This window comes from Phaseolus vulgaris, chromosome 10 (genome assembly GCF_000499845.2).
Source record: "Phaseolus vulgaris cultivar G19833 chromosome 10, P. vulgaris v2.0, whole genome shotgun sequence".
Lineage (NCBI taxonomy): Eukaryota > Viridiplantae > Streptophyta > Magnoliopsida > Fabales > Fabaceae > Phaseolus > Phaseolus vulgaris.
Genome location: NC_023750.2, coordinates 26,751,213 through 26,763,372, shown reverse-complemented (window position 1 = coordinate 26,763,372; position 12,160 = coordinate 26,751,213). Strand labels below are relative to the sequence as shown.

The window sequence follows — 12,160 nt, the reverse complement described above, 5'->3', positions numbered from 1 at the left end:
GGAAATCCGGTAGTTAAACCAAACAATTCTGGAATATCCTTCCCCAACACATTTTTTACTTCGATAATAGTGAATCTGGAAATGAAAATTGGCAGTCACAAGAAAAAGCAGTGGAGGAGACAGAGAGAGCAGTGAGAAGAGGGATAGAGAAAGGAAGGAAAAAAAAAAGGGACTCGTGAGAGGTAATGGGGAAACAACATCAAGGTGTGGGAAGGTGGTGGTGTAGCTCTCTCTTTCTGTGTTTGTTTGCTGCAAAAGAAACAAACACAATAGCTATAACTACCTATCTAACTCTCTAACCCAACCTCTACTTACTGCACATTCATTCATTCATTAGCGGACACAACACCATCTTTTCTGGACTCCCCTCTAAAACATCCCTCTAGACCCCACGCATCCATTCTTCATGGCTTCTAATCTCAGTTTCTTCACAAATTCACTCACTAGTAATTTTTCCCTCCAAACATGCAAACTCAATTATTTTGATGGAAGAGAAATAAATTGAAATATGCATAGGCTTCCGAATTTTGAACTCCGGACCTATTCCAAAAAGCCTGTTCCGGTAACATCCTATGGACAGGCCATTCAGGAATGCTATAACCATTCCCCTTTCAATTTTGGATTTGGACTCCGCAATTATCATTTCCAGAAGTAAAAAAAGAGAGTAAAACTTACTTTCTTCCCAGTCACTACTTTGTCGCTGTTTGCTCTCAACGAAAAATGTGGAGAAGAAAGAAGGAGGGAAGTGTGTACTGATTCAGGATTTCTAAAAACTTCTCAGGATCAATTTACATTAATGTAGAGATGCAGAAAGAAACACCATGACAATATCCTTCAACTATTGTTTCACTTTTCGACTACTTAATGTTTTCCTTCATCAACTAAGTTAAAATAATATTTTCAACAATTTCTCTTGGTGCCAGTATATGGCCCCAGCATTTTTGTTGCTGAAACCCTGCATTAATTATAGTAATAGTAGAGAATTGCATGGTTAGTTGATAATTGTGAATTGAGATATCTGTGAAAGATGATAATTAATAATCTATTTAGTTTATTCATATTTTACATTATTTAATAGTTTTATACATTACTTGAACACTGACTAAGTTTTTTAATGATTTGTGTATTAAGTATTCTCTTGGTTTACAAGTCAAAACCACACCTAAGACTTTCAACGAGTTTACACGGCCCAGTCTGAAAGCCTTGCTTACATGCAATTTCTAAATAATATGTCTGGATAATACAGCAATGTCATGTTAACGATATGAACATTATGCACAAGTTCACAAAATCAAAAGAACAAGGATTGGTAACTTGTTTTTCATGTTTCATCAAATGTTCATCTTCTCTCCCTGTTCACGAGCAATGGAAGCAGACACAATTCCGAGATCACGATTTAAGACTGTCAATGCAGATTCACATTCAGATATTATTCGTGTGACAGATGAAGGCCCGTCAGATGTCTCAGAAGAACCAAAGGCTAGAGCTGCATGTGAATCTCTTAGATTCCGTAGGTTTCCCAAAAACTGTTTCATTAAGCACATAAATATAGTCGGTGAAGGCAACAAGAATATTTTCAGAACATAGGTTCCTTAACAGGTCAATTCTCTCACATGATACAAAACACACCAACATGAAAATTTATGCAATGTTCAATGTAAACCAATAGAATCAAACACTAATGGATAACTTGTATGGAGAAATGTTAGCAACACATTTTCTAATACGACTTTTTTCAATAAATTTTAACTAGCAGTAAAGTGTGTGCTAAGAATGTGTTCCAACACTTTAACTTCTACAGGTCAAATATTGAAAAAAAAAAGGTTGGATTGAAAGTGTTATCATAATTATAAAATTTCACATTGATCCAAAATAGTTATACACTCCATCAAATTATATAATAATCAATGTACCATTCAAAGAATTAAAAGATCGACAACTTGATAAAATTACTAGTTTAAACATCATGTTATTTTGTGTGAAAGAACAAGATTATAAGGTAAAATTTGACAGATATATTTGTTGAAAAAAACATTATTAAAAATATTCTATTGTGGGTATGTATATGAACAAAATTATTATCAATAATCCATACTATGTTCAATATTGCCTACACAATAGGGTTTACTAGGTTTCATAAATTAGAAAACTTTACTGGGGTGAACCTTAAGGACGCAAATAAAAAAGTGGATGAGAAAAAGTTATAGCAAATGAGCAAATTTAATATATGTAGCAAAGATAGAAAAATCGGCTTACGAAAAGTAAGCTTTGTATTTATTTATATACTATAATTTGATGATATCTCTATTGAAGGTGAAATCTACAAATCACCATCTTGAGTGAGAGTATATATTTATGGTGGTTTGATAACAACCCGATACTGAGTGACACAACAGACTCAATAATCCTTACAAAATCAGCTTCTATGATGAGGTTTGTAACAACTTTCATACTATAATTTAGTCATATCATATCTTTAATCAATATAGGATATCCAACAAGATAAATGAAATACGAATGATCTACTAGACCAAACAAAGGAGTTTTGTATATTGTGAATTGGTATCTATGTAACTAGCCGCTAACAGAAATAATTTAGAATCATCATGTCCAGCATAACTTGATTTTAAATTTCTAATAGCTTAAAAAGTGTCAAATGTTTTTAGAAAAACATTTATGCCAAGCATAAGAAGGTTACCTTCAAAAGCATTTTATAGGCCTCCAATAAACGATTGGCTGCTGGTCCAAATCCATGAAGTTGTGGAACCTCCATCATGTGAGTCCATGGACGAATTTCCTATACAAGCAATTTTTTATAAGCTATCCCTGATGTTATTACTGTTTGAGAGAGCATTGTCATATCATGAGAAGAGCTAATAGTCATACCAAAATATGAATACAAAATTTATACATTATTAAAGTACACCACTAGTCATTGAACTGTAAGTATACAGCCCTATTTAATAATCAGCACAACGTATCAAAATCACCTAGGTATAATATAAGATAACTGACAATTTTAGTTATGGTTATAATATAAGCATTCTATGTCTATGTCCCACCTTTAGTTCTGAGGTATACCTAGTAAGTACAGGTTTTTGCAAGGGTCAATTAAAATTAAAAGTTTCAGTGGTAGCAGCAGTACAGTGATCTGAAGACCGTTGATATAAGCTATTCTGGTCTAGATGCTTAAATTATGGGATATTTAGAAGTGAAAAAACCCGGACTAGTTCAAATTAAAAGCAAGGATAGTTCCATCATTCATTGTCATGTTTTTTTCTTCACCTATAGTACTAAATATTTATTTGATTGGATTCAAAATAAACTGGATAGGAAATGCAAAACACATTAGAGCAAGGCATGATCAAACCTTGGTGTAAATCAAATTGAATGTTCTAGCTGTTTCTAGGAAAGACTCCAAATGTGCCCTCAGTTGGGCTTCCACCTCGGTATACTCCTCATCTGGATGGTAAGCATGCTACAAACATGATAAGATAGCAACAATATCAAAATAAATACGATAATATAATCAGATAGAAATGCATTGAAATTAAAGTCTAATCCTGTAAAACATAATAATAATTACAAATAAGTACATAGCACACAATGAAACATAATAACATCAAAATAAGTATGATCATATTACACATATGCTTTGAAATTAAATTCTCATCCTGTAAAACATAATAATAATTAGAAAATAAGATATTAAATCACAAGTGGGAAAATAGCACACGATGTAAAAAATTGGCAAGAAACAGAGTTGAGACTCACGATAAAAAAAATTGAAAAAATTTAAACGCCAGTTTCGTTTGGGAGAACTTTCTGTTTTAATCTCCTATTTTCACAACTAATAACAAAAGTGTCGTCCTGTTTCCATTTTATTTCCTGATTTCAAAAATTTGTATAGTAAAACAATGAAAACAAGACCCTTTAAAACATGAGACAGTGATTACAAGACAACATTGTTGTAATTATTTTTGAAAACAATATTATGAAAATTATTACCTTATTTTCTCTTTACTTCCAGTCTTCAAAGATAAATGGAAATAGTGAGAACAATAACATAGTGTTGTTAGTATTTCCTATACAAGTCTTCGAAAATAAATAAAAACATGGCAGCATTTATACAGTTATTTGTGAAAATAGAAAATGAAAACAAAACCTTTTCTTAATCAAAAAAAAGTATTTGTTTTTTTTTTTCTTCATTGCCAGAAGATATCATCACCGATAATTATAAAAGTGTCATCTTGTGTTCATTTTATTTCCTATTTTCATAAATTTGCAAGGCTAGCTTTGGACTCAACTAATTCAATTGCAAGGCAACTATTTTTAAAATGATGCGAAAAATATATTACAGCAATCAAATGGTGAAGTAGATTTTTACTAGCTCTTGGTGTGGATTAGTCTATAAGAACCTCTGCCTAAATATATAACACAACAATATTTAAAAAAAAATAGCAGCTCTCAACCAGAAATGCATGACAATTGAACGAAAGCTCAACTTACAGAGGATCACCAGAGGAAAACCAAAACATAATACAGTGTCAATGAGAAACTTGGTTCATGCCCTTGGAATGAATTAAGTATCTGGAAACTATTTACTAAGAAATAGTGCTATCATAGGTTTATTTTGGTAAACACAAAATCATCAAACATACAGTAAACTGACTAGGTGAAATATATGGCTTGAAAGAAAAAAGGTCAGACAAAATATAATTCAATCTACTGATTATTTCCAGCTACAGAAATCATATCATATCATATAACTATGAAAGACAAGTGGATTCAGAAGTTCAGTAAACCTTGGATGCCAAGTCATCAACTTTTTGTTGAAGATTCAACAATATTTTTGATTGTTCAGAAAACTTTGACTCCAGCTCAGAAACATCTGGCCTGAAAATATTTTGATTAAAAATCAGAATGTTACTACATCTCATGGGAGATAATTTCTTTTACTAGCAAAAGATCAACCATTTCCATCAACTGAACTTCCAACTGAACATATTTTATGTATTTATATGAATTGAATTCAAAAGCTGAGTCCAAAGCGTCAGCAGCATTTGAGTGCCCTACTTTAAAGATACACAATAACTTTAAAAGCATAAAAATTGTTTAAAATGATGGAACCATTTTAATTTTTTATATGTTTAAGTCTGTGAGTTCATAGGAACCTTCACTACCTGTTACTTCTCAAAGCAAGATTGTTTTTAGTTCTTTTTAAAAAAAATAAGTTCAAATGGCAGAAATGCAAATGTACAATTAAGGGGAGGATAAAATATCATTGAAGACAGAAAACGGTTCAAAACAGTGAAAACGAAAATATCAATAAAAGCATGAACTTTGTGCAGTCCCTGCATGATACAAATAGAAAATCCCTTGAAAGTGTGCATTATATAGCATCATTAATGGTTACTAAGTTTAGGTTAGATAATCATTTATGGAGTCGTTATTATAGCCTTTTTTTAAAATGTTTATGACCCCATACTATTTATGAAGTATGTGGTCTCTGCTCTAAAAAGGCTCTGGTTCTGTACTGTTTTCTGTTAATTTCCTACTCTATGAGATTCTCAGATATCTGAATCTACCTAGTTTCCAGTTGCCCAATATCAATACTGCCGCCTATCGGAGTGATTACAAATAAGGATGATTGCTAAAGAAAATGCCACTGTACCTGGTGATCCAACTTGTGAAAATTGACAAATAGCTCCCTAAATTTTTTGCTCCCAAATTCAATAAACAAAAGCCAGATTGCTTAATTTGTTACACCATGCATCAATAAATAATTTTTGTAGCATTTGCTAAAACTAATGCTCTAAAGTACAAAATAATGCAAAAAATTTGATGATATTCTACATGATTGAGGATCAAGCCAAAAATTTAGCCTTTCATCTTCCATTGATCAAAAAGGTTGCCTCTATGGACACCAGACTGAAATTTTCACTGGCATTCATCAGTTTATATTTTCACAATGTTTAATATCAGCAGAGGACAAACTGTTAAATACTGCTTTCCTGTGCATAATCATGGAATATTTCAATTTTTGTACTTGGAATATTTCTCCCAGAACTTTTAAGCAACATTTGATGTGCATCATAAACCATGCCAATGCAGTTCAAAGATATGCCCTAATGTCTTACATATGTTAACCCTATATCAAATTTAAATAATTTTGGTGAGTTAAGATACAAATGTGAGATCATCATTATGAAATAAAGATATTTACTCAAATAATCACAGAATGGGATCCATAAGAAAATGAAGAAACTTTTACAATGGATATATGGACTGAATCTGAACATCTGCAGGAAACAATTTGCATTCTTCAGAAAATATTTGAGCTTGTTTTTCTGCAATAGAATCTATCAATTGGATGTCCTTAGCTACCTGCTCGTCAACACTACAGAAATCAGAATAAAAACCAAAGTTATGTCAAATCTTCTCTACAAAAAAAAATTATCACTTAGAAAGATATAAGACAGTGGATAACCTCCATTCCGGATTATCTGCACATATTGTTGCCTCAACTAGATCTACAATAAGACGAAGCATTTCAGTGCGGTCTTCGTAGCTTCCATGCCCCTATCACATATTTGAATAATATTTACCAGCTTTCTAGGTAAATCATTACAAGTACGCGTATGAATATTACTGTAACACATAGCAAATCACATTAGGACATAAAACATTAAATATTCACTCTTTTCCATATAATAAAAAGATGATGGACCAATGGATACAACTTACAGGAGAAAAATAGACCACTGGCAAGCCTATCAGTAACCTCCTTTCTTTATTAATACACAAGAATATTTTCTCTTTTATTAAACCATTAGGGTTAGATAAGATTTTTACGGAAGATTCAATGGGTTAGCTAATAATGATTAATAGTACATGTTAGTTAGAGAATACGACACAACCAGACCAATCAATTCCTATGCTTTAACACATTAACTGGTAGTTCCCAGTTCAGCTAATTTCCTATGAACCATTCTGCTTTAAGCCTTGACTCGTAAAAACTCTCTTAAAACATATAGATATAGTCCATAAAGGTAACTAAAATCTGTTTATGAATTCGTCTAGGTAGTCACAAGCATTAAAATTCCCGGATACTACATCTGCTAATCTAGACAACTCTTTCAAACAGTTGTGAATGAATAGGTATCACTAAAATCAGTACATATAATTCAGAAACATAATCATAAGCAACTTTTTCCCAACAGTAATGTAATGCTCAAGTATACTAATAATCTTTACCATATTACAATCATGCATTGCATTTCAAACAAAGAACTAAAAACCCAAATCGCCAGAACAATTCAGAAGGTATGCACAAATGACACAGAATAATATAGTTGGAGAGATCAGAGAACCGCAAAGAAAAGATCAATAAATACATTATTATCCGCAATAAGAGCAAGACCGAATGACAAGTTGTGTATATATATGAAAGAATATGATGTAAAAGGAGATATAGAAAATTTCTTACAATTTGAGTTTGAATCTAACTCGACTCCAAAAAGTTTGCTAGTGAGGTAAAGATTGCCTCTTATTTATTTACATTATTGTAGCCAAATACCTAACTAGTAGAGGATATCCACACTCAAGCCTCACACTGAGAGCTACACATTTCAACCATGAAGTTTATAGACTTAAAACGTTTATTAGTGGCTGGTAACATCATGATAATGGGTGACCCAATATGCCCAACAAACAACTATTAGAATAGGATCTAACACCATCTTTGAATTTAAGTTTGAGTTTAACTCAATCCCAAAACCTACCTCACAAGGTGAAGGTTGCTCCCTACTTACTTAGATGCAGTATTCATTCATATCATGTCACTAATCAATATGAGATCTCTAATAAAAATAGAATATTAAACCTATTCAAAAACTCCAAAGGCTCATAAAACAACAAAAAAAAGGAATTTAAAATGTCATTACTCACACACCCAGCAGTTTGTCTTTTTATAAACTCGCTTTCATTGCAGTTACCCTTAAACTATGTTAACTACGTCCCTTAAAGTTATTTGCTAGAGTCTCAAAAATGTCTATCTTACATAGTGTGCAACCACTAGAAAGGATTGATAAACCCCATACACTAAAAATATGATCAGTTTTTCCATATAAAACTTGACCAATCCTCACCTTACAAGTTAATTTTTTGAGATTAAGTAAAGCCAAAATTTGAAGAGTCTTTTACACTTCTTATGGCTACAAATTCAGTAAAATAGTAAACCAAGAAATAAAAAATGACAAACCTGAATGGCTTCCGTATCTACAGTTGTTGTAATACCCAAAAACTTGGCAATCTCTGCCAAATCTGCAAATTGCAAGTCATGAGAAACAGAGTTACTACAAGAAAGAAAACAATCAAAAAGTGCAAGAGACAAATTTATTTAAAAATTAATCACCCACTAAAAAGGTATATGCTGTACATGATGAAGATGAATGAGAAAATGGAAATTGACAGAGCAACTTGCAAATAAATTGACCCTAAAATGCAGCTACTTCTAGATGGGAAAAAAACCCGATTGCTTTCACCAGAGCATTATAAAGAAACATAAAAGAACAAATTGGAAATATTTACAAAATGTGTAACAAAGGGCCTATCAGCATAAAAAAGACATGAAACTGTTTTTTTTTTTTGCAGGATATAGACAGAATAGAACTAGAAAACTACACCATTCAAGGTTGACTTAGAGTGGCATGCTATAACAAACCAAACAGCACAACCTTGATCACACAACACAAACATCTTTTTTATTCTATACATACAAATGCAGAAGTCTGTACAAATCACAAACTTACTCACAAAAAAAGCTTGGATACTAGGCAGTGAACTAGCGATTGAAAATTTTAAAACAAGAAAACAAGAACACTTACACTGAATTCGACCTGTCTCCTCATCACGATCGAGACCATCCCCTTGTAAGTTTTGTTGAGAAAAGGGTGACTTATCACCTAAAAGCCTGTTGAAAGTATAAGTACCAAATCATTTCTTCTTAACATTGACCAGAATACTTAAAACTGTAACTAGTAGTGCTACACTTAGGCAAAAACCAGACAATGTTGGCATTGCTAGGGCTAAGCATTGCACGAAGAGGGTAGAAAATAGAAATATTAGTATGGGACATGCAGAAAGGTAGATACTGTGAATGCGTTGCTAATCAGAACACTTTCAAGCAATACATGTAGAGCCGGAAAAAAAAAAAACACGGGAGTGGGGAAACTATTTTCACCTCTGGATGGATTTAGACCACCAGCCTACAACTTCCCAAAGCTTATTTAAGAATGTGGAGAAAGTCCACAAGCACAGTAAATGCATATTAGGACCCACAACTAATGGTGAAACCACGGATATGGGATACACTACTACGCCTAGCTTTTGCGTCAATGTGGCAACAGGACGGGTTGCAAACATAGCATAAGTAAACCCGTGTAACGGCATGATGATGGTTGTATAAAAGACAACTACTCGAGTCTAAGACCCAGCAACTCCAGTCTTCCTCATACAAAACAGGTAAATGGACTTCCAGAAGCAAAGAAAAATAAGATACCGAAAGAAGAGCCACTCCAGAAGGGCATAGCGCTCCATGCCAGCAAATAGGAGCGACTGTGCAGGCGCATTCGCTCTAGGATAATTTAGGTCCGCCAATTTCTTCCGAATCTCTTCCATTTGCCTGGACGCCATCTTCTTCAGTAACTTATTTCATCTTACTCTCACACTTTCTCTTTAGTGCCAAACAGGTCCTTGTGCTCCTCTCAAAATACACTTAGATAACACCAGACAAAATTACGTCAATTTATGAAACAAACTCAACGAACACCATCCTCTCATCAGTTCTTAGATCTGAAAATTAATAGAACCACGAAGTGAATTGCATTTCTAAAACATTGCAAATGCCACCCTAGAAAAATAAAAGCTCCAGAAGGATCCAAAAAAATCAAATTCTATAACCAATTCAGACACGAAAATTCGAAAATTGATAGTAGTCAATGCACAAAATGGATACACCGTGCACTCTCTCTATTACAAAGGCCGGCGATGGCATTGCGTCAAAACTGACGGCAACACGTGAGCTGGCACAAGTCACGTGCGAATCGATCGAGCTGTTACCTGAGAATTGTCGGAGTTTTTCCTCTCCAGCTTTTGCGCCGCGTGGTGGAAGACGGCGGAGAGAACAGCGTAGAATGGGAGGGAAGGACGGCGACAATGTTAGAGAGAGAAAAGCGGGTAGAGTGCGCGGAGAACACAGAAATGGAGAATGATGAATGACTAACCACACCCCGTTTTCTGGGTGGAAGGTCCTCTTACTGCTGTTACTCCCGTCCTGCGCTAAAGATTTCAATTCAAGTTTCACTCGTGTCCAATCCCCATCCTACCCTCACACTTTTAACTTCTAAGTTTGTTATACGTCGTGGAAAATCTAGGGTAACTAACTTCTAATCAAGGTTTGTGATTTATTTTTTATTTGGGTATACAACACTCTATTTCTAATCATTAGTACATGAATATAGTTTGATGAAACAATCGCTTCCTTCTTCTTTTTATCATAATGGTATTATTTGGAATATCATCAAAAAAAACCATGTACCTTCTAATCTATGCATAATACAAATCGAGAGGATTACGAGTGATCCTGCCGGTTGACCAGAACGCAAGAGCCTTGCCACGTCAAAGGTATTCTTCCTCTGGATCGGCTTTGCACCACGCTAGCTTCCGTCCTTCACACCTCGATTCACCTCAAGAACCTGCAAAAGACAGAGTGGCGCCGCTGCGGCCGATCGCGCTCCGACACTCAAGTCAGTGACGGAACCACCAAAACTCTAAGAGAGAAAACTAAGAACTCAAGAAACCGTGAAAAAACTCTCTCTGTCACTCAAGTATTCTCCAAGCGTAAAGAAGTGTTCTAAACGCGCGTACCTCAGAAGTTCGTTAGAATCTCTTATATACATGTGCACTTTCTCTCTCCTGACGGTTACACCTCTGAACACGTGGCTCGCATCCAGCTGTACACGCGTCACCATCTGAAGCGTCCTCTGCTTGAGCGTCACTTCTTACTCTTCAGGCTGTTCGACTATGTTACCCATGCAAGGAGTAACTCGGTGTATAGCTACCTTGGAGCGCGATCTCTTCTGTGTGGCGAGTACGGGGTGTCACTATGCACACCTTCCCTGTGGTCTCGCCGGCCGCCATCATGATCTGCTTCACTTGCTTCATCGTGTATGTTCTGGTAAGTTATTCCCTTGCCTCAACCTCTGGCTAGGGGATGATCATCTGATAACTTCATCCTTCGCACTCGTGCCCTTTGAAAGCCTTGAACAAGCTTTCCTGATATTTCGGCGATGTCCTCCTCTCGGCGATCTCTGATCACTTGGTCGCCTGGGTTCGCATCCGGCGACTACGACACAAACCTGGTGACCGCCGGTTTAGATATGCTAGAGATCGGAGCACGCCAACTTAACGATTGGCGACTACACGAGCTCTCCGACTTTCTTCTCTTCTGTCAGCCAGGTGTTCCGTTCAACACGCCTATATTATCGCTTGATGCCACGTCATCACTTCTGACTACCTGGGCGGTACACAAGCCCCCCAGTCTTAAGCGAAGACTTGTCCAGCGAAAAGACTAAGAGGTCACATCACTGTCGATCTACGTGGCGCTGGCACGGAATTCCAAACGTTCGTACCCTCCGCTTTTCTGACGCTCCACCAAACCCCTTTTTCCAATCGCTCGACACGTGGCTTCATCAACGGTCATCTTCAGCTGTCGTTTGCGCTTCCGAAAACGTTCGAAAAACCCCTAAAACCCTTTGCACTTCCTACTGTTCCATCATCTTTCTGCATTCTCAAAAGTTCTAAGTATTTTCTCTGCATCCCACGACGCTCCTCAACTCTCTCAATCTCCAACTCTCTTCAACGCTCATCCGATCATCAAAAGGTACCCCTTTTACTTCTTCTGTTGATGTTTGCTGCATTTTAACCGATTCGCATCATCCATTATCTGTCTGGTGCATACGTTGTGGGCTGTTTTCTCCTTTTCTCCCCTCTTGTAACTTAGGGCTTCGTCTTCCATCACGTTCGTCCCAACGAACTCCTGTTCGTTCGTTTTCCTTTCTTCGTCCTCAATCGAGTCGTTCTCTGTAACCTTTGTTCA

The 12,160-nt window shown here is 35.5% G+C and overlaps 1 protein-coding gene across 2 annotated transcripts; it reads right to left on the bottom strand.

The window, feature by feature from the left end:
- Positions 1-1,103: 1,103 nt before the first annotated feature.
- On the bottom strand, positions 1,104-10,526 carry LOC137818585 (AUGMIN subunit 7). Of its 2 annotated transcripts, none has more exons than XM_068622100.1 (10): positions 10,123-10,526; positions 9,563-9,855; positions 8,889-8,974; positions 8,264-8,325; positions 6,491-6,582; positions 6,275-6,400; positions 4,806-4,896; positions 3,371-3,478; positions 2,699-2,797; positions 1,104-1,526 (listed from the first exon to the last, which is right to left on the bottom strand). In XM_068622100.1, exons 2-10 carry the CDS (start codon positions 9,694-9,696, stop codon positions 1,332-1,334), a joined length of 993 nt encoding a protein of 330 aa, XP_068478201.1. In that variant the 5' UTR covers positions 9,697-9,855; positions 10,123-10,526; the 3' UTR covers positions 1,104-1,331. The 2 variants fall into 2 exon arrangements, with proteins under 2 accessions (XP_068478201.1, XP_068478202.1); XM_068622101.1 differs by having other exon boundaries at positions 9,563-9,777; positions 10,123-10,370.
- Positions 10,527-12,160: the final 1,634 nt, after the last annotated feature.